The sequence below is a fragment of the Caretta caretta genome, chromosome 11, assembly GCF_965140235.1.
Source record: "Caretta caretta isolate rCarCar2 chromosome 11, rCarCar1.hap1, whole genome shotgun sequence".
In the NCBI taxonomy this organism is placed as follows: domain Eukaryota; kingdom Metazoa; phylum Chordata; order Testudines; family Cheloniidae; genus Caretta; species Caretta caretta.
Genome location: NC_134216.1, coordinates 66,323,504 through 66,346,952, shown reverse-complemented (window position 1 = coordinate 66,346,952; position 23,449 = coordinate 66,323,504). Strand labels below are relative to the sequence as shown.

At 42.0% G+C, this 23,449-nt stretch overlaps 1 protein-coding gene across 6 annotated transcripts in view; it reads left to right on the top strand.

Annotated features, from left to right (window-relative positions):
• ERBB4 (erb-b2 receptor tyrosine kinase 4) overlaps positions 1 to 23,449 on the top strand; it is a 975,001-nt gene that overhangs the window by 757,503 nt on the left and 194,049 nt on the right. For 2 of the 6 annotated variants that reach the window (XM_048869090.2, XM_048869088.2), the window contains exons 13-17: positions 6,567 to 6,699; positions 8,932 to 9,025; positions 10,576 to 10,730; positions 18,469 to 18,513; positions 18,634 to 18,708. In XM_048869090.2, coding sequence (XP_048725047.1) covers positions 6,567 to 6,699; positions 8,932 to 9,025; positions 10,576 to 10,730; positions 18,469 to 18,513; positions 18,634 to 18,708 — 502 coding nt within the window. The remainder of the gene's footprint in view (positions 1 to 6,566; positions 6,700 to 8,931; positions 9,026 to 10,575; positions 10,731 to 18,468; positions 18,514 to 18,633; positions 18,709 to 23,449) is intronic. The other 4 variants (XM_048869092.2, XM_048869089.2, XM_048869091.2 and 1 more) reach the window with 2 other exon arrangements.

Below are 23,449 nucleotides of genomic sequence, written 5' to 3'. Positions count from 1 at the left end.
GCAAAGCTGAAGTGAGAGTCTCAGTCTTAGCATTAGAAAGCATTGGAAATCGGAGCAGTCCAAAGGAACTAAAATACGACAGCTATTTTTAAAATTGTTTAACAGGTGCTTAAATCAACCATTAAATTAATTAATTAATAAAAAACAATGTCTGTAAAGTATTTGCCTTACCACAACTGTGAGACTTTGATTTCTTGTGCTCTTAAATGCCAAAGCCAATTATTAAGTCTTATTTACTTATGTCACCAAAATGAGCGCCTGCTATAAAGTCTTGTTTTAAAAAGCGACAACAGCCTCCTTCAGTGAAGCAAGATACTTACCCAATACTAAGTATATCTTTAAAATATCCTTTTCTAGGGCCAGTTTCTGCAAATGATCTTCCCAGATGCATCCATTTGTCAGATTTAGCCCTTTAATGTATATTCTGTCTAATACATATTTAGTTAGCTAACCAAGATCCCATTCCTGTGCTTCACATTATGGGGCTACTCACAGGATGTAAAGTAACACCCAGGCATAAGTCTTTGCGGGACTGAGACCTAAAGTAACATAAGTTGTCAAACCACTGCCACTTTTCTTCAGCTGCCTTCGTTCCCAGAAAACAAACATCTTATTGATGGTGATTCCTGTGCACTGTTGGCTGAGTGGATAGTCAAATTATTGTTGTTCGATCGGGACATTAGATGAAGGACCCCTCTCTAAATGTTGTGGGTCATCATCAAATTTAGACATGGATAAGAGCTATTGAGTCATCCAATATCTTGAATTATTATTATTTATTATTATTCTGTTGATACAGTAACTTTGTTTAATAAAGTTTAATACTATGGGTACAGTCCAAGGAATCTGTATATATGAGTGGCTGAAATTTGATGGAGATCACCAATCTATATGTTGTTTAATTAGTATGATTCACCTGTAGCTTGGGGATGTGAATGACATGTACTGTGGTATAACTGGGTAAGGAGTAGGGTCAGGAAAAATTCAGATAAAAATACTTCGAAGAAATACAGATTGGAGACAACAAGTAACTATTGGAATTAAACCTGGGATGAACACTTCACTGCTGACGTGAAGTCGGTGGAGCATCGTGCATGTTTTGCGGGGTTTGTGCAAATGCTTTCAAAGTGCTCAGATTCTGCATTTTATAAACTCTGTCCTTTGCACAAGCTCCGTTCACTTCTTCTCCTGGAGACCTATTTAAAACCAGAAAAAACCTAATGGTTCTCCTGCTGCCAAGAGTGGTATTTTGTTATCCAGTTTAGTCCAATCTATCTAGCTGCCTGGTAACCAATGTGATTTTCAGTATCCATGGATGACAGTACTGTATTGTACATGAAGCTCCTTGAGAAACACTACAGCTGAAAAACTTTCCACATTAATGACTTTTTCCCCCTTAAAGAATGGTTAAAACAAGTCAATGCTTTGATGTCCTTTATTAAAAACATTGCTAACATACTCAGGGGTGTAATAGAATGGGAGGTCTGTTAGTCAGCAGTCCCTTCCATGATTGCTTGGTCCAAACCACAACTTTGGGAGATCCTGTGTGGTGACAAACTTTGTTTTGGATGAGCTGAAGAGCTTGGGAAGGCTATCAGCAACCTCAGTGAGGAATCACCCACGTATATACAACAACCGAAATCTACCTCTTCTGTACCATTTGGGACGCAGATCACCCTGGATAATAGACCTGTCCTAGTTAATATTCTTTTCAGAACTCTCGCCAGTCTTGTAAATGATACGTTATGATTCTGTTTATGATACAAATCATAAGAGATGATTTCCACTCCCAGGAGACTAAGCAACAGGTCAGGAAATTCTTGCAGCTGTTTCTCTCAGCTACTGGGAAAAGCAATCAGCGAGCGCAATAAAGCGGTGTAAATGAGCAAGAATTTAAACCTCCCCCTAGCTGGAACCCCTTCACTGTAAGCTGTTTGGAAAAGAAGCAGCAAGTTTGTAGTGTTTTCAGTCAATTAAGCTCATAAAACGTTGAGGCCTAATTGACTTTTTCCTTGCTTGTTTAATTAACTGAGTAATATTATTGTGGAACTTTTGTTTAACAAAGGAGACGGGGAAACGAGGCTCCTAATGAAAGATTACTCAACAGTTTATTTTCTATGTGAATAGAGGATTTTTTGTCTTCCTTTAACACAGTTTGTTTCTTTGTCAAACTTTCAGACACTCCTGGCAGAGCGCTGTTTCCGTTTAGGTTTAGAAATAGTCTCTGGCAGAGAAAAGAACTGTAGGCCTGTTTCTCATTTACATTTAAGGCTCCTTTACCTACTCTGGTAGTGTTAAAGGGGCTGTTAAGTGGACATGCATGTTGTTTACACTATTTTATTACTACTACCCCGCAAAGGGCTGCAGCATACTCCCACTGTGTGGCCAACCAGCTCCTCTGTCTAGTGTGTAGCTGTGGCAGACTGACTGCTTTGCCTGCTCTCCAGCCCTTGATTCTCCCTTTAGAGTGTTGGATGCTCCTCAGGGAGTAGCTAAGGAGGACTCCCTATGTTGAGTTCTGGGACTGCAATTCTGCTCAGGCATTATACAGGCCACATATGGGTGAGTGGAGGTTCCCTGCTCCCAGCTTTCTCCCCCCTACGCTGAGCCCCAGAGTAAGAGCTATGCAGGGTCTGTTCCTATATTAACTAGGATCTCCGCCCTACCACCTTGTGTTATGCATGAGGAGGTGAATGCCAGAGCGCTGCTGTCTTCATTAGTGTTACCTTAAAGCATGTTTGCAGCTTAAGTCGGTCACTGGCACAATCACCAGTTGTAGGTCTGGTCGGGCTGTTCTGTTTCCTTCTAATCCATTCTGTTGTCTTGGTCAGTTGACAGGGGCACCATAAATCCCCAGATATTTCCTCTCTAGCACATGGATTGTCTGGTTGACATGACATGGGGTTACTCAGTGGTAGCTAGTTCGCATCTCATATTTTCAGTGCTGCTCTCAACAGTGGAGAGTTGCCATAAACCAGCAAATGGAAATCAGTATCATGCCAACTCACAGCCCCATGCCCACGCCTCAGTAAAAAAGCAGTGGATCAATTTTTCACACTTGGTAATCCAGCAGTGAAGTGCTGATGGTGTTTTTGCCAAGATGTCAATAGTAGTGGCTTGGGGAATCTGGCATCTCTACCGCGGAGCTGTCATCGTTCGTGTCCAGGCCTCCACTCTGACACCAAATGTCTAAGAATGTTTGTAACAGGAAGCATCGTGTTGTCTACAATATGTGCGACATTTGCTAGTGGGTGCAGATTCAGTGCCTAAAATACAAAGGGCTAGTGCAAATCCATCGACTTTGGAGGAGATTATTAAGAGGCAAACTGAATGAAATATCAAAAACTGCTTGGGAATATTAGAAAAATAAGGTTAGAGAGCTGTTTGAGAACCAAGCGACATAATATAGGTTTACGGTTAGAATGCTGTTGAGGTGGTTTGGGGCTGAATCTGCTCTCACACTAGCTTTACATCATTCTGGCTCTTTTGACTTCAGAAGCATTTATCCTGTTATGCAATAGTGTAACCGAGAAGAGAATCAGGGCCATTAATGTAGATGAAATAGGCTTTCAGCCAAAATTAACATGTTCAAACAAAAATTGCATAGCCATCTGGAATTATTATTAACTTTAATAGTTTTCTTTCTGCTTGGGTGTAGCTGATTGATGCTTTGAGGAACAGAAGGAAATATGTAACTGAGCATACTCTTTGCCCTCTGCAATAAATGCTACTTAGTTGTTTTTTGTTTAGCATGTGGATATTTTTACTCTTTTCTAGCCTAAAAAGTTTAGAGGAGAGTTGCCAAACTATTCCAGACGTGTTTCAGAGTAGCAGCCGTGTTAGTCTGTATCCGCAAAAAAACCCAGGAGTACTTGTGGCACCTTAGAGACTAACAAATTTATTAGAGCATAAGCTTTCCAGACATGATGAATCTGTGTCCTGTTCTTGGTCCTAGATGTCTGTAGAGTTCCAGTATCCTGAGTGTTACATTGTACAGTAATGGATGAGACAATGCACAAATTCTGTGGAACCAACAATATCACATAATGTAGCCATTCTCAACCAGCATTAGCTCTGTACAAGGTGACAAGCTCAATAGTGAATCTCCTGCCTTTTGAAGCTGCTTTTACGCATGGGCTGGAGGACACTAACTCTGATTAGTTCTCCACGCAGTCCCCGGAAGGAGATTAAAGTGAAATACCATAAGCCTCTCTCAGCCCACAAAAACATTTTGCCCACAATGCAAACATTCAATGCAAACATTGAAGCCCACAAAAACATTTTGCGCGGAAAAAGAAATAATTTAAATGAAGAACTGCATTCCACAAGCTTTATAAGCCAAGGAACTAGGATAGCATCCAATTGCAAGAACAAAGGGAAGGTACAAGATGCTTCTCAGAGCTGCAGTCCTTGCTTATGTCATTGGCTTTTCAGATACCTTGTTTGTCTTCTTGCTTGGGCCCAGCAAAGAGAAATCTATGAAAATGCAACACATTGTGCAACATGTGATTGCACATGTTTTTCCCCCTAAGAAGTGCGGCATAGTACATACAGCAGGCAGTAAGCTGGATGATGATGGAAGGAGGGACCAGACAAGCAAAGCAGATGAAAGGGATGCATCCTGTCTTTGCAACTTGAATATCATCTGTCACAGTATGATAAAACAAGTCTGAGAAAGACATTCTTCAATCACCTCCGCACACTGCTACCCATCATCCACTTGTGGCAGTGCAAGAAAATACACACCCAGAGGCTACGTCCCTAGTAACTTGCATGGGTTTGCACAACCGCCAAAGTAGCGTTTGCATTCTGTATGGGGAATTATGCTTAATTTTGCTATCACCACTGGGTGAATCTGTGTATATAGATGTGGGTGTTATTCTGTATCTATAATATGTGTCCACTCCATACGGCTAAATTCAGGCACTGAATTTAGCCGTATGGAGTGAAAATCTATCAACAAATAAATTTGTTAATCTCTAAGGTACCACAAGTCCTTTTCTTTTTATAATATGTGTGTGTTTTTTATTGGACATTTCATTTTTTACTGTGTTTTTTATAACATTGTGTAAAACTCTACCTAAAAACAGACAACATATTTTGTCACTTATCACTTCTTTTACTTTTATCAAATCATGGGTCTTCCTACTTGCTAATTGCGACAGAACATTTAAAAGAGAGCTCTTTGCTTTTTAATCTGCACAGTCTATCACATGGCACCAACTGACATAAAAAAACACACATCTAGGAGAATGATAGCCTCCTCCATCAGGGATCAGGGGCTGGTCTAATCAGTATAAACTGAGCCAGCCCGGAATGGCTGAGAGCCTGCGTTCTCTCCACAGTACTGATTTGCTGCTTGCTCCAACACCTCTCCCTTCCTTTGTCTTTCTGTCTGATTCATCCTCTCCTAACATAACTCCACAGAAAGGGTTTAAATAACAAAAGAAAAAGAAAAGGAGTACTTGTGGCACCTTAGAGACTAACCAATTTATTTGAGCATAAGCTTTCGTGAGCTGCAGCTCAAATAAATTGGTTGTCTCTAAGGTGCCACAAGTCCTCCTTTTCTTTTTGCGAATACAGACTAACACGGCTGTTACTCTGAAACCTGTCAAAAAGAAAAAGAGCAAAGGCTCCACACTAATATGCTCCTTGCTGTCTTCACATTGGTCAGTCTGCCTATATGTTAATCCCCTGTCCCTATCCTTTGTCTTCTCTGCTTAGACTGTAAGCTCTTTGGGGCTGGGGCTGTCTCTGATTTTACAGCTGTATAGTGCTTAGTGCAATGGAGCCCTGTTTTCAGTTGGTCCCTGGGAGCTACCATAATAAACATGGTAAACAATAAAAAATTGATAAAACTGCTTGCATTGCTCTTAGCTCGGTCAGGTCTAATTAAGTTATTTCATTGCTGTTTTCAGAACATACGTTCTGTGATGGATTTCTTGTGACACCCCGCAGGGATTTAATTTTGGATAAAGGCCCCTGAAAAATAAATCCCTCTTGACCCCCAATTCAAGCAAGCATTTCTCAGAAGTGTCCAGCATTGGCCTAACCCCACACTAATTGAAGTCAATCCTACTTGACTTAAAATTGAGTTAGGCAAACATTGAATGCTTCTGCAAAACCCAGCCTCAAGGCTTTATAGGAGAGGGCATATCACCCCTCCCCTCCTATGCATGTAACCCCCCCCAAATTGACAGGGCCAGTCAATGTAACTGTTCTGCTAAATCTTCCCCTGCTGGCAAATGCCCAGGAGATCCACCATGACGGTTCATCGGCAAGAAATGGGAAAGGGGAAACTATGCAAACATTTACAGTGGGTGTCTAGGAAGTTAATGCCTGATCACTCCAGTCTTTCTGCATCCCATGCATGGGCTGTGCTGTGGAGACCACTGAATCCCTCCCTGCTCTGAGGCAGGGAGCGGAAGAGGCCATTCTGTGGGTAGTAGCTTCTTTGTGTCTGGATGCTGGGAGAAGGACTTCCCTTCTGGTGTGTTAGAAAGTAATACTCTCAATCTAATAGCTAACGACACTAAAAATATCTTCATTCCTCTCTCTGTTTTCAGCTGCAGAGGGAATGGTGTGTAACAACTTGTGCTCAAGTGACGGCTGTTGGGGCCCAGGGCCAGACCAGTGTCTGTCCTGCAAACGCTTCAGCAGAGGAAGGACCTGTATAGAGTCTTGTAACCTTTATGATGGGTAAGACATCACCCTTGCTTGTTTGTTCCCCAAAGGGTATTGATTATGTTGACAGTTCAGGAATCACAGAGACAGATTCTGATGTCCTGACATTGAGTAACACCTTATTCCACCAATAATTCCATTGATTTCAACAGAAATACTCCGTGGAGTAAGGTGCTGTTTACTCGGTGTGAGTACTCAAAATCTGGCCTTGAGATGGAGGAACAAGTGGATGGGTTCATATGGTACTCCAGCTATGACAGTACTTCTAGATACATTTTTTATTTTCACTCCAAACATTCTCAATTCCCTTCTCTTTATGTTTCCCTCTGGAACAACAATAGTTATGTTACAAGTGATAAAACTGAGTATATACATTCATGGAGCCATAGTCTGTTCATGCTTCACAGTTGTCCTTCCTTAGTAATGATGTTCTTCTTTCTTATCCCCAAGCCAAGGACTTTGGCAGAGCTAACTGCAGGCGTTTTTAGAGTTAAGCTTTGGTAATGCAGGATTCTCATATGCCCTTGCTATTGTTTCTTGCTAAATTTTGGAGTTTGATTTCTTTGCCCTTCTCCCTCCTGCCATAACTCCCACAGTACATGGCATTTCTAGATGTTTGTATAGACCTTCACTGGGAGGATGGGGTCTTACAGATCATGGAGACATAGCTGCGTGAAACTGTCTTTTGACAGCACCTTTAAGCTTTATTTTTCTATGTTACTTATGAAATACGTACAGAAAGAAAAGAAAAAGGTTGGAGGGTGGAATCTCATTTCCCAGATGATGACATAACATGTTGCCCAACATTTCTTTATAATAAGGATCAACAAATCCTCATTGATTTTAATATTTTTTGCACCCCAAGAGGTGTTAATTAAAAATAAAAGCACTATATGTCTTCTTTCTGTTCTTTTTTGTTCCTTGGATACCAGCTTATGTGATTATCATAAAGAGACAATTGAATGAACTTCCTGTAAACACACTAAACTATTGCAAAATCCTTTCTTTCTTTCTCAAAGCAAGGAAATGACATAGAAAAAACTGTCAAAATTACACTAGAGCTAAAATTTTACATGCATTCAAGTCAGGGAAGATGAAGTTGTGAGGCCAGATTGTGCTGCTACTTAGGCCAGGGTAAAGCCGACTGCAATTTACATTGCAGCCACAATCCAGACATGTTTGTTTATACATCAGTAAGCACCATGTCCTGTTCACATGACCTGAGTCGGAGCTATCCTTTAAGCCAGGGTATTCATGTTCATGTTGATAAGGAAATGGTGTTTGCCCCTTGCACAACGGGCAAGGATACAGTTGCCCAAAACTTCCAGGACCTCTGCAACTTTTGGGGGCCTTCAGTGGAGACCTGAACTGTCTGGGTGCAGGTCCTATGCATTTGCAGTGGCTCCAGGGCCCTCAATCTCCCCTGTAGGCAGCTTCAGTGGAGCTAGGCTGCTAGGGTTGTACCCTTCCACATGGGCAGTGACTCAGCATGAAGTGTCTCTGCTTCAAAGTTAAAGCAGCCTCTGATTTCATGCTACATTCTCTTCAATGAAAGTTTCCCATGGATTCCTTTTTATACTTACTTAACTGGGTTGCCATAATAAACCCTAATGGCACCAAGAGAGCACTTACAACCCGTCGGATTTAGGTTGATAAAGTAACGATGAGGGCCACATCCTCAGCCGTGACAACTTGAAGTGGCGCTGCTAAAGTCCACAAGCTTCACCACTTCATTGTTTGTAGCTGTTTCATGCACACTGTATGTCTGCACCGAAATCAACAGTGTGATGGCAGCGTGGGCAGACATAGCCGAACCGGCTTTTATCTACCTAGCACAAATAACAGTCACTGGGAGAGCGCACAGGCTGGTCGTGCGAGTCCATTTGCAGGGTCCTGGGAGGGTTTGTTCAGCCTGTGTAGCTGCTGCAACTTCGCTGCTTGGGAGACTGGGGGAGGGCGGGGGGCACGCTGTGGAAATCAGCTGGCTGCAGTTCAGTTCCACACCCCCGCCCCATGATTGTGATGGTGTTCTTATTTCTTAATATGCACACAACCTGCCAAAGGGGCTCAACAAATGATAATACAGGTGTTGGGTTTGGTCCTCATCGGGTGTAAATCAGCATAGTCCCACTGAAGTTGATGAAGCTATGTTGATTTACCCCAGCTGAAGATCTAGTCCATTAAATTCAGATCCGTTCCAGTTTGATTTTCATTAACCACTCACCTGTCTGACTAATGTTTCCGCAGGGAATTCCGAGAGTTTGCGAATGGTTCTGTGTGTGTGGAGTGTGATCCCCAGTGTGAGAAGATGGAAGATAACATGATCACATGCTATGGGCCGGTAAGCACAACATAAATACTTTAAAAGAAAAGGAGGACTTGTGGCACCTTAGAGACTAACCAATTTATTTGAGCATAAGCTTTCGTGAGCTACAGCTCACTTCATCGGATGAAGTGAGCTGTAGCTCATGAAAGCTTATGTAAATTTGTTAGTCTCTAAGGTGCCACAAGTCCTCCTTTTCTTTTTGCGAATACAGACTAATGCGGCTGCTACTCTGAAACCCATAAATACTTGGTAGCTGTAACCTGGTTAGTAAGGCTGCACTAGTGTAGGCATTTTTATAAACATATGTTATTGTCCAATGGGACTTTTGCCGTCATCACTCACAACCATTTCAGATACATCAGCAGTAAATGGTGACAAGCAAAATAAATTTGACACACCCACAGAACCTTCTTTGATCACTGTTGAGGTGTTTTTCCCCCTCCTATGTTGAGTTGAATCCTGTTCCACTCCATGCCTGCAGTCTCCTAGAAAAATTCTGTCTTAAGCAATTGCATTCTGCCAATGCAGATTACCCGACTGGACAAAGAATTCCTCATGTCCATCCTTATAGCTGTATGAAATGTTGTTGGCAGCACTTTAACCGGTGATGAGCCTCACCGAAAAGGCTTTTTGGTGGTGGAGAAAGTGAAGTGATCCTTATATTTTTGCCCTTTGTGCACAGTCTGAATAAAAGGTAGGAACTGCATGGGCACTTGAATATATACAATCCCTCCCCCAATATCTGGGAAGAGCTTATATTTTGGGCTTTTTGTGGTTACAGATTGGCTGAGAGAACTTGGCTCATTATTTATTTTTGTGACTCACTGATTACAGAGTGTGCTATATAGATGATCACAATCTGTTTTATTATAATCTCTGCAGTTCACCCATTCGGGAAATTAATGTCCTAAGTTTTCTACCAGTGTAGTATATTTGGATTTATAGCAGGCCACTGGCAAGGCACTTGGGTTCTGCGTCATACAGAATTTCTTTGGTGACAGCTGGTAGCACTATGCATAAGTTTGCCTAACTCACTGTAGGCCCGACTCCATTGGTTTTGGATGAGGCTTGTCATCAAGACCAGTAAACTTTATTTCTTTATACTTCAGGAGACTTGATTTACAGTTTGTAACTTTAGGTCTCCATGCGTAATAATGAAAATGAAATCCCCAGCTCCTGGAGGGAGATGTGACTGCATGCTATTGCTGGGACCAGAAATCACAGGCAAAATACAGTGTGGAGATAAGCCTGTGACACAAATGATCCCATCAAGGTGCCATCAGGACCACTTTGTAGCTTCGTTTAATATTGAGCAGCGGTATAGAAAATTCCAGGTATAGGAACACTCCAGAAGGAGCACTCTGATAGTACTCTCTATGTAATACATTTTCAGCATAGTGCCCCAGGATCTCATTGGAATCACACGGCGAAATCCCTGTTCGCTACGAGGGAAATGTATCCCTCTATCTTTGAGCGTACAGCACCCAGCATATTGTCAGTAGCTCTTGCGTGGTAATAAATGGTAGAGTAAATCTAATACGCTGCGTTTCTCTCTTGCTCCCCAGGGACCAGACCACTGCACCAAGTGTTTCCATTTTAAGGATGGCCCCAACTGTGTGGAAAAGTGCCCTGATGGCTTACAGGGGGCAAATAGCTTCATTTTCAAATACGCTGATGAGGACCGTGAGTGTCACCCTTGTCATCCAAACTGCACACAAGGGTAAGCTGGAGTTCTGCAAATAGCAAGCGTTGCTATTTAACGTTTATGTTAGGTAGTGGTTTTGTTTGGTTACTGCTTGGCCAGGAAAAGTATTTATCATTCCTGGAAGTCTATGCATACGCAGCTATGACATCACCTTTGGTTTTAGGATCCAGAATCCAGTCATTAAGGTTTTGCAGCTAATTAGTAGACTAATTAGCACTGCACTTCCAAACTTATCGGAATTGGTTCTTGCAGCAGTGCTCTTGACCTTCCCGATAACAAGCACTGGTATGGAAAGCGTTTCTAATATGCGTACATGAAAGCTGGCATGTACACAGACACCATATTGAATATTTATTTGTGTAGAGGCTTTTCTCACGGTGACCATCATCACATCTCAGCATGAATGGATTCGTGCCAGTGAGTCACTACTAATTCACAGATTGGAACTGAGGCAAAGGAAGATTAAGTGACTTGTCAAGGACCACACAGCAAGGTTGTACCAGAGCTGGGAACTGAACTTGGATCTCCCGAGTCCCCACATCATCCTTCCTGCTGAGACACAAAAGCAGTGGAGAGGGGAGGCAGCTGTGGCTTCCGCTTTCACCTTATAGAAAGTTGATGCTAAAGGGCATTTGTCTTACCTGTGCCATAGCCTGACCTGATTCAAGTGCAAATGCTGACGTGGCCTTTTCACCAACACACCCTCTTGTGAGCTGAGCCAAGAGACCAGCAGTTGGAAGTGGCAGAGGCAAAATGGGGACAGTTCAAAGTATCTATTATTAAAAACAGTAGTAGGTAATCAAACATTTTATAGTCCCCTGCCTCATTGTGTCATTCCTGTGGTCAGCAACACTTCTCCCGCCTTCTCCTCACCCGAGATGGGCCCCAGGAGAGAAGAGTGGGAGGTATTTTTCTAATGGTGGTGGCTCTCGGTTATAACGAATCAGTTAAAAAAAGTTCTCACATTCAGAAGAGAGGCAGTGTCCAAAACTATCCATAGGATTCATCTACAACAGTCAGCAGTACTGTTGATTTCACAAACTGGATAACAGTCCTTTTAAATGCATTCTTTCCCCCGCTCTGTTGTCACCTTTGAGACCATCCCTTTCCATTGTCATTCAGCTGAATTACTTGTTCCTCCTCCCGTGTTTCTCCTGTCCCCATCAATTGCCCTATCTGCTGATGGCACCTGGTACCTGATGCAGTGCTCTAAATTTTCAAAAGCAACTAGTGATTTTTGGGTGCCCCAGTGTTTAGGTGCCCAACTAGAGGCACCTGAAAGGAACTCGATTGACAGAAGGCTCATTAATTTTGGAATCAGATCCCTTTAAGGTTTCTCAAGTTGATCCCCGCAAATCACTAGTTGCTTTTGAAAATGTAGGCCATTTTGTCTGGCAGGTAAGTGTCTGTATCCAGATGAGGCTTCTGGGTCATCTGAAAGACCATCTGACATCAGGTATTGCAGAAACAAAGCACCCAGTGCCAGAGGACTTGACTTCAAAAACTGCTCCTGGTGTGTATGGATCAAGAACCAAGTCATTTTCTAATGGCAGTCCTCTCAAAACGGGCCCCAGGTCAGCACTTTTTAAGAGATGTGAGTTTTTACCAGCCAGAGGCAAGGCTTCAGAAAGTGGCATGAGCATTAAGAAATCCTGTACCCAAGTAACTCTAGAGAAATAATCAGTTATCATTTTGCACTTGAGTTAAAAATATTCTTATGAGGAGACAATAGGTTATGTCTGAGGCAGAGGAAGAGCAAGAACACTTCATGCAGTGAAGTAATCCTCCACAGGAGGATGTTATTGTTTTGCAGCTAAAATTAAACCAGTAAATTATTCAATATAATGTTGATGTCAACAGCTGTTGCCATTCAAAATGAGACCTTTTGCTGTTTTTGCAAATCTAATTACAATAGCGCCATTAGGGAAATGAAAGCGAGATCACAGAGACCCAGCCAGGATCTGTTGCAGATTCATCTTCCTCTCAGCCCTTTTAAATCAGAGTTGTACAATTAAAAAAAATGTAGGAGAAGGGGATAGGAAGAAACACTAAAAAAAGAGAGAGAAACTTACCTCAGGAGCAGGGTTTCTGATGATGGTTTTAATGGACTATGGAAGTGTCATTCAGATCAACTACTTCTATGTCTAGATTCTCCATTTACAGTTTTCCCTGAGAAGAAACTGTAATGGAGCTGCATTGGCCTGAGAGCAGACTAGAAACTCACACTTCTGCCTCTGCTCCCCCCTTCTTCAGGGGCAGAAGAAGGTAAACTCAGCTCAGTCCCTTCTGTATTGAAATCTTTAAACCATGATTTGAGGACTTCAGTAGTTCAGACATAGGTGAGAGGTTTACTGCAGGAGTGGGGGGGGGTGAGATTCGGTGGCCTGCATTGTGCAGGAGGTCAGATTAGATGATCATAATGGTCCCTTCTGACCTTAATGTCTATGAGTCTATGAGTATACCCAAACAGCTAATCAGGCCCTGGAAATGGAGAGGCATAGCCAATGAACCTTCCAATCCCCCCACCTGTTGTTCAGAGCAAGGAGTATTGAGCCAATGGGCCCCTGTTTTCCCCATCATGGCTGGAACAGGACAATATGGGGGTAGGGGAAAAGGGAAATTACCCCTGTGCAGCCTTCGGGTTCTTAAACAACTAGAAAGAAGCAAGCCATTGGGATTTTGCAGGGCCCTGAGCAGCTGGACTTTGGATTGATAATATTCACTGGCAGCTCCTGTCTGAATGGAGCTGCAGCTCCTCGTTCATTGGGTCTTTTGTTTTGTCGTTTGACACTTCAACCTTCGGCTTTCCCCTCATCCAGCAGCATCCATGCTGCCGGGACTCATTAGACGAATGAATATGTCACATTGCCAGGATATGCCAGTCTGCAGATGAATGGCAGACACCCATAGTGATGGTGCCAAAAAGTTTTCCTCTGTGCTCCCTGAGTAACATGCACACAGAGGTATGGTTGGCCTCTAAAGCAGGTAGTTTAGCTTTGGCCAGTCGAATGCTAGTTCTAGTGAGATCCTCATCCCCTTCTTATAAAAGGGGGAACATGCCTTGAAACCACTGATCAGACACATCCGGATTTAAATTAAGAGTCTGGAAAATACCTACGCACGGCCCTTTTATTTAAAAAAAAGTATAATAATCTGGTTAACCTCAAATGTTACTTTCTAGTACTTCTAAAAACATCCTTATATCATCTCAAATGTACTTGTATCGCTCTGCAGTTACGTTAAACTGTGATGGTCATAATGAGTGCCCCAGATGTCTGGTCTTTATACATCGTCCTTCTTCTTGCCAACATTGTCAGGCTCTCATTGAGTATGCCCGGGGAGAGAAAAGGAATCAATTTGTCTTCCCCACCCCCTTCTAATTTAGAATTCTCCAGCTTCACTGCCTTCCTGTAGAAATGAGTATTTAAATTTTCCTCCTTGAGCAGAACTCTTCAAGAAGAAGAAAAAGGGAACAGTGATGGCATGTCTCTCCAGATATTTGGCCCACAACTGAACTGGTTCAGCAAAGTCATAATCATACTCCATCTAGCGTGTCTGTTAGCGTCTGTGCTAGATCGATTGCGGGAGCAAAATTGACCCCAGCAGTGCAGCTAAAATATCTGTCAGCCAGTGTTCTGCTGCTTCCAAGCACCAATCATACGCAGTGCGAGCCCGTTCCTGCAGTGCTGCTCTTTTAGGATCAGGATATTTGCCAAACCGGACCGTTAGCTATCAAGTCTTGTACCCTGCTTCCAGCAGTGGTCAATCCCTAATGCTGCAGAGAAAGGCAAATATCCCACCCCACCCCTTCTCATAATGCACTTGGACGAAACTGCTCCTTGGTACCTGCAGGGGATCAGTTTGCACACTGGAGCAGGGGTTTATTACCCCATCTGAACAGGTATAATTGCAAATACTGTTAATGATCATAAAAGCATCCAGCCCTTTTAATTGTCTTATACTGAGCAAGAGAACTGCCTAGGAGTAGCTTACTGTATGCAACAGCAACCACATTTAGAAACTTCCAGTGTATTTGTCAACAAGTATCGAACGCCAATTTGGAGCAGGTCTGAGGCGCACAAGACAGCTATCTCCTTTAGTTCGTGGAAGTTCGTGGCAGGTTCTCCCGCCCAGTGATCCAAACCAGAACGCTTCCACAGAAATAAAACATAATAATTTTTAAAAGTCTCCTCCTCAGGATAGGTTTCAGAATGGTAGCCGTGTTAGTCTGTATCAGCAAAAACAACTAGGAGTCCTTGTGAGACCTTAGAGAAATCATGTACAGATGTCATTAGAATTGTGTGCCATTTGACTGGAAAACTAAGGACGTTGCATGGATTCTGACTGGGAAGAGCCTTGCCTCCTCTACTCTAAGGAAAATTGTATCTCTGTGTCACTGAGGGAGCTAAGGAGAAAGGATCACTTCAAGAAAGGACAGCTGTTGTTTTTACTTTTACATGTTATTAACCCGCTCATTTCTTTTCAGAGGACAGTTATCTAAAATCCTGTACTGGCCACCAAATGTATCTATTTCTTTACCTATTGTGTACGGATTGTTATAAATCACTACACATCTAAACAGGTATATGTGCTGACTAACCAATTCATTTACAGGGAGATGTTGGAAATGAAATCACATCCAGATCCCCAGTATTCCCAGGAGAGGGAAAATCTGGGGCCGAATCAGTACCATATGAAAAGTATTATTATTGCCATACGTGGTCTGTACGTCTTAAAACCAATCTGGAAACACTGCCACCAAGGCAGTTATTTCCAGAATAAAAGTGACTGGTGATTTCAGATGGAAAATGGGGATGGTTCTCCGGAAAATTACCAACTAAGCACCAGGTTCTGCCGCCCTTGCTCATGTTCAGTACTACCTTACTCCTTGTGTGTTTATCTTGAAATTAGTGAGCCCAGCTGAGGTGTAAATACTACTCAGCATCAGTAAGAGTGGCGGAAGCTGCCCCTAGAGGGACTTCTCTTTGAGACTGAGGGAACAGTGGTTTAAAGATGTTATATGTTTAACTCAAAATCGATGACATTGCTGTTTAGACCGCAGGAGAAGTCCAAACGGCCTTGAGAACAGTTTCCCCAGGGTTAAGTCTTATTCTTCAAAAGCTTGAGAGAATAAATGCAACAGAGAGGTAAAATGACTCCAAGACAACAGGCTCTTTTTTTACAAAAAGAAAAGGAGTACTTGTGGCACCTTAGAGACTAACCAATTTATTTGAGCATGAGCTTTCGTGAGCTACAGCTCACTTATGAAGTGAGCTGTAGCTCACGAAAGCTCATGCTCAAATAAATTGGTTAGTCTCTAAGGTGCCACAAGTACTCCTTTTCTTTTTGCGAATACAGACTAACACGGCTGTTCCTCTGAAACCTGTCTTTTTTTACAGTAGGCCGCCAGTTATCTGAACTGATAATGGGCTTTCAGGCCTCTAATTTGAAGAAGGCCTTCTTTTTATTTATAGCAAGGGTCTGAGCTCAGCAGCTTTTGTCATGCTAGAGAATGGGTGCTCTGAACAACTTTTCTGCCTCCTTCATTACTGAGCTGTTTTTTTTGGGAACTGCTGAGCATGCCATATGAGGAAGAAGAAATGTTACAGATGTGCCTGAGGCTGGACAGAATATAAACCCTTGAAGCCCCAGACAGCTGAAATTTCAAAAGTGCCTGTCAGAGTTCTCTGTACTTTACACTATGAATTGTATTTAAATCCAAGCCTGCCACGATGCACGCTGTCTAGCTACCCGGCCGTTAAGTGTATCCACTTCATGTACAGAATTCTGCTTGAGTTCATTATTAAGGCAACCTTTGCAATCTGTTTTTGTTTGCCTGTCACAGCATTTATGCAAAAATAAAAATGTCAGTAAGCAAACAAGAACTGAGGTGCAGTGTTATACTGCTCCTCCCGAGATAAAATGGGCAGGGACACCAGACTTCAGTGAAATCAGTGAATTTATTTTTTAAAGGCAGATTGATATTTAAATATTTTATTTTAAAGGAAGTAAGAGTTCATAAGTGGCAAGTGATCGCGAGGCGGAGAGAAGACCCCATGGGAGCCTATTTAAACTCCCTCAAATCTGTCTCAGATCTCCTTCTGTCAGAACAGAAATGAAAGTATCTGGGTATCTGGCTGGTGAATCTTGCCCATATGCTCAGGGTTTAGCTGATCGCCATGTTTCGGGTTGGGAAGGAATCTTCCTCCAGGGCAGATTGGAAGAGGCCCTGGAGGTTTTTCGCCTTCCTCTGTAGCATGGGGCATGGGTCACTTGCTGGAGGATTCTCTGCTCCTTGAAGTATTTAAACCACGATTTGAGGACTTCAATAGCTCAGACATAGGTGAGAGGTTTTTTGCAGGAGTGGGTGGGTGAGATTCTGCGGACTGCGTTGTGCAGGAGGTCGGACTAGATGATCATAATGGTCACTTCTGACCTTAGTATCTATGAATCTATGAAAGTCTGGGATTTTCAGAGAGTTGCTTCCCTTAAGCTCCTTGGAAAATCCCAGCTCCTTGGCCCTTATTTAAAGACCTAAATGCATGGTTTGCTATTCATGAATCCCAAGGACCTAGCAGCGTTGGTGGGTGTTCAGCACTTCTGAAACTCAGGCTGCTTGTTTGAGTTCCTAAATATTGAAGAAGGAGCTTAACTTTGTAGGCACCAATTTTCTGAAAATCCTGGCCACTGTCTTCATGCCACAATTGACTTTCCATTTAAGTATCCTGCCATCCGCATCATAGACTGCTCCTGCCGAGGGGATAGGGAACTCCATAAGGTCCCCTGTCCCATAAGCAGCTCAATGGAGGCAGATCCCCACTGACTTCAGTGGGGCTCCGTGTGGGCACAGGAGTCTTGCCCACGAGGAGCGGTTTGCAGGATCGGGACTTAAATCCTCACTCAGCACCTGCTTCGCTCAAGGCTGTTCGGTCTTCCAAAAGCAGTCGATTGCCCAGGATTCACAGAGGCTCTGTGCCTGTTGCTGGTTCCCCGAAGCCCTTGGTGGCACAATTCTGGTAACACCATGCTACTTAGGACTCCTTTACTAGTTGCTGCTCTTGGAGCTCACCCTCCCTTTGGGGCTGCAGAAGGAGATGCCACGCTGTGGAAAATCATTGCGGATCAGCCCCGTGGATTTGGTGTGAGATGATGCTCTGGAAAGTGGCAAGCTTCCTCTGCCGCCATGGCTTGATCCCAGCTAAGGGGCTTCATGGAAGAAGACTGGGTGACAAAGACAGGTTCCACTCCCCCTCATGCCTTGCCCACTTCTGCTTCTCAGCTGCCCTGAGATGAGGGGATGACAGGGCTCAAAATATTTCTGCCATGACCCTGTCTATGAGTGAGTACAGTATGAACAACATTAATTAAGGAAAATAGTTCTCCACCTAGCTCCTGTAGATCTTGAGCCATGCAAATGAGCAGCCTGTGTGCAGTAATCACTGGTCTGATACTTTAAACAACAGCCAAAAAGGCAACTGTATTGTTAGGCCTCCCACGTAAGCAGGTGAAACCTGCCTTAAGTATTGTTCGAGCCAAGATTGGTCCAACCTTATGCTGCTGGTGCTGCTTTTATTGTTCTCTGCTGTCTGTACTTTGTGTCACAAGCTGTAATTTCACGATGCCTTGGGTGTCTTTCGAGAATTATAATTAACAGTTTGGAACACGGCAGGGGGGAGACTCTTGTTTTTTCTGTCTGTAAATAACGGATTTTTCTCTCTTTCTCTCCCTGTTTTTCAATTTGGATTTGCTGCAGGTGCATAGGCCCCCGTATTGAGGACTGCATCGGCCTGATGGATAGGTACTTGCTGAGTGCTTGCTCCCACTGTCCCCCTCCCATACTCCACGTGTGGGCAAGGGCGCGTGTGTGCATGTCCCTGTGAATGGCGAATGATATTTTCTGTTCTGTAATTGCCTGCAGGTGTAGAGGCCCCACTAGTCATGACTGCATTTACTATCCATGGACACGCCAGTCCACCTTACCACAGCATGCTAGGTAACATCCTCCATCTTTCCATCTTGTACCTCAGGATCTTTTCCCAGTTACCATAGGAGAGTTGTACTAACCAGCTGGGTTAGAAATATGAATTAGAGTGTGTAAAGTGTATCATAATTTATAGGATATACAACTCAGCTTTTCGATTGCTTTACAGTTTGAAAAAAAATTAGCTATGCCATTAATAGAATTGGTTGCAAAATCCCCAGAGCTATTCTGTATGACTTTTTTTTTTCAATTTCAAATGTTTTGTCAACAAAAATTCACAACTAAACAAAACAAAACATTTCATTTAATTGAGATTCTCATTTAGTTTTCAGAGTAGCAGCAGTGTTAGTCTGTATCTGCAAAAAGAAAAGGAGTACTTGTGGCACCTTAGAGACGAACCAATTTATTTGAGTGATGAGGTGAGCTGTAGCTCACGAAAGCTTATGCTCAAATAAATTTGTTCATCTCTGAGGTGCCACAAATCCTCCTGTTCTTCATTTAGTTTTGGTTTTTGAAAGCCAAAATGAAAAAAAATTGAATTACAACTAAGTGAAAAAACCTTTTTTTTTAATTTAAGTTTCCTCAAAATTAAACTGTGTTCATAAAACATTGCAACACAGACAAAACTATTTTTCGACCAAAGAAAAATCTCAAAAATTGTTGACCAGCTGTAGCTACTTCATTGTTAATTTGGCATTCAAAAATGGCACTGGAAGTTGAGAAATTCAGTCTCTCCTTGCATCAGGTTTGTTCTAAAATGCATCCATAATGACCAAGCCAAATTTATGTAGGAAGAATCTACCTATGTTTGAGTTTAAGTTAGGCCTCCGTGTTCCCCTTTGTTGTATCCCATTCATGTCCTATATATTTTTTTTCATTGTATTTATTGTCAATTCAAACTGGTTAGTATAGCCTCCAGGCTCTCAGGGTCTAGACCCTGACTAGGATTTTTTCCTTTCAACCAACTTCACCTCATAAAACATTCTAGCTGGTTCTCCTTGGTTTGTCTTGAACATTTCCTTACAATGATACCAGAAGATTAATATGATGAAGCTCAGAGGAGCTGAATGTTTTTTTAAAAAATGTTTCCATGCCTCCAGGTTACCTATTCAACATGAAACTCCTTATTTTCTAGTTGTTGACTGATAGTGTTTATGCTCAAGGCAGAATGGTATGAAAAACATACAACTAGAAATGCTAGCCAAATCTTAAATGGCAAGATCCGTTAATATTTGTTCCAAAGCCCAATGCAGTGAATGGGAAGAGGTCCAGATTTTCAGACGTGCCTGGTGATCATGGGTGCCTCAGTTTTAAAAGGCCCAGCTTAAGACTCTTTGAAAATGAGGGCCTCTTAAAGAATCTGAGACTGTGCACCAAAATCTGAGGTGCCCTAAATCAACAGGCACGTCTGAAAATCTTGACTTCATTGACTTCACTAAGCTTTGGATCAAGCCCTTTGGCCTCAAATGAGCAAAGCATTTTAACACATACTTAACCTAAACAGCTTCAACAGAACCACACACATGGTTAAAGTTAAGGACGTGCTTAAGTGATTTGCATGATTGCGGCCTTAGTTGTGTTTTTTAATTATTTGCAATATTGTATTTTAAAATGAGAATGGAATAAACAAAATCTTAATAATATGATAAATGCTTTGTATTGGAACGGTTATTGGTAAGTAATGACATCATGCCAGTCGTGTACATCAGCTGTGGTCTCCAGTATACATATTTTAAGTAAAGCTGCTTAATATTGTTAGCACAATAGGGAGAGAACACATCCGACTATTCACTGTTTGATTTAACTGGCAGAACTGTAAGCTTAACTTTGAATTCAGAAGATGGATTTATTGTCTAGAAACTTACTTAAATCTCCAAGATCCAATGTACATTGAAATGAATGGAAACACTCTCATTAATGTCATTGTCTGTTAGATCAGATCCTAAATTTATGTTGCAAAATGAGTAATGAAATATGTGAGAGACAAGGTGGATGAGGTAATATCTTTTATTGGCCCAACTTCTGTTGCCGAAAGAGACATTTTGAGTTTACACAGAGCTGTTCTTCAGGTCTGGGACCAAGCTTGAACGCTTGTCTCTTTCACCAACAAAAGTCAGACCAGTAAAAGATATTACCTCACCCACATAGTCTTGCCCATATCCTGGGGCTAACATGGTTACAACAACACTGCAAACACTAATGTGGAAGTATGCTACAGATGATAGTTGCTAGTATGCTGTCATTTTTCAAGACCTTAAAAAGAACAATGCACTATCAGATCCTTTTATTTTAAGAAGTGTAGACGAGTGAATTCATCTCTCTGAATCTGTGATCTAATGTCAAGTCAGTAAAACAGACTACTGAGGGGTGTGTGGGTGTGAAAATTAAAGTAGGTGTTTTAATCCATTCAAATGAGGCATGTCCTGCTCCATTCAGTATGAGTAATGAGTGACCCTCTATTATGGAATCTGGAGAACCATTTCAAAGAAAGAATGTTTCCTTTAGAACTGACAGCTTTGCTACACTTATTTTGTGCCAATGATGGCCATGTAAATGTGATTAAATTTTAAGATGTGTATGTTCTGTCACTTTTAAACCTATGTAAGAAATTTCAGAGCCAGTTTATGGCTTCCAAACCTATATTTGTTTTTGTTTTTTAATTATCCATTTTTAAATTATGCCCTTTGTTTGGGACAAAAAAATAAGCAAAGGTGCACTGGCAAAAATGGTATATTTTCTGTGTGATGCAAGTGGTGAAAACCAAAGTGTGTCTAGTTCACTTTAAATGGAATGCTTTACATATTCCTCTAGCTATCTTTTATCCACCATGACCTACTTCAGGTCATTAATGTCTAGTCTGCACCTTCACTATTGCTGCACATTGACTTGAATCAGTACTGGATTGAGAGGCAGAGTGGTCTGTTGTTCAACCAGCCAGCAGAAGATGAGAACAAAGTCTGTAATGCAGACAAATGAAATATTTCTCACTTCCTTCATCTGCTTCCATTTTCAAAGCAATGCTGTTTTTCTTTCCAGTTTTGCAATTTGCAAATTGTTTTTGCCATGATCCATTGGCCTGAAGACTTTTGCAAGAGTCTGGTAGGATAGCAAAGGAATTTTTACTGTAGTGTTTAATAAAGATGAATCAGATGTGTGCTACACTACTTGTTTTCCAAAAGACCAGCAGTGAAATTTCAAAACATACCCTCTTTCAGCTTGTGTCTAGAGCCTTTAATAGTTATACATTATAACCCCTTTATTCAGGGATTTTTACTCCTAACATTTCCTAGTAGAATTCCACATCATGTGATGTTAGAAATGCTTTTATTTTCTCATTTCCATCTGAATGGCACTTACAAAGGAGGAATATTTTACCCCTTTCCTCTAGACCAGTTGATTGATATCCAAACAGCTGTTAGATTGCCTGTTAGATCTATAAATACACCGATCCTTTGTTCCACAGCGACCCAAATGTGTTTTCGATAAATTAAGTTTATCTTTGCAAAGGGTTTCACCACATTGTTAACTACCGGAAAAAGTTCAAACTATAAAGAGAGTAAATGTCTCCTTAAACTAACCAGTAAAAGCTTTTAGAGCTCATGGGAGAAATGAACATCTCTTTTATTTGTGGCTAGTTCCCAGATTCCAGCTCTTGTAACAATAGGAGGTACTGCACTGTAGTTCTGGTAATACTGTGGAAAGCCATAGTTCTCCACGTTTCTGACACATTCTGTTGTGTTTAAGTGATGTCTAGCATGGTGGTATCTGATTGTAATTTATGTGTTACGCTGACTTTAGGAGCAGATTCTCTCACTGGCTTCTGCCTCTTTGAGCTGCTCCAGTGACACTAAGGAACCAGAAATGGGACAGACCTTGCCAACTGAGAATTCCTAAAGCAAAGGGGAGTCCTTAGCTGGCACAGAGATGGCAGAGTTTATTCCTATATCACCCCTTGCTCTCCAGAACCTCAGCATATGGTACATACCAGGCCCGGGGCGGGGGGAGAGGAGGGGAGGAGGAGGGAAATGAGGGGGCGTGATCAGAATGCTTTTGAACGCTGGTATTCTCAGCTAATTTAATTGGGAAATGTTTGCACACCAATCCTTTCCTGAAAACACAGAGGAAAACGGAGGTGAATCATGTATACCATGGAGAGATGTACACTGGGATTTTCCAGGGAGCCTAAAGGAGCTACTGTATATGCCTAGCTCCAACTGAATTTCAGTAGGAGCTGAGACCTATTCCCTCAGGTGCCTTTGAAAATTCCAGCTGTAATGATTTTGAGACTTTAGGAGTAATTGAAAGGGGGGTAGAGAGAGGGAGTGTGAAGAGAGAAACTCCATCATCTTATTTTTTAAAAGAAACAAACAAAACAATGCCCAGCAATACAGATGTGGTCTTTTTCCACAGAATTTAACTGCCCAATTCAGTTATCCAAGCCAGGCCCTGGATAAAATTCAGTATGCCATCATGTGCCAGCAATGCCCCTCTGCCATGTACATTGGTCAAACTGGACAGTCTCTACGTAAAAGAATAAATGGACACAAATCAGATGTCAAGAATTATAACATTCATAAACCAGTCGGAGAACACTTCAATCTCTCTGGTCACGCAATCACAGACATGAAGATCGCTATCTTAAAACAAAAAAACTTCAAATCCAGACTCCAGCGAGAAACTGCTGAATTGGAATTCATTTGCAAATTGGATACTATTAATTTAGGCTTAAATAGAGACTGGGAGTGGCTAAGTC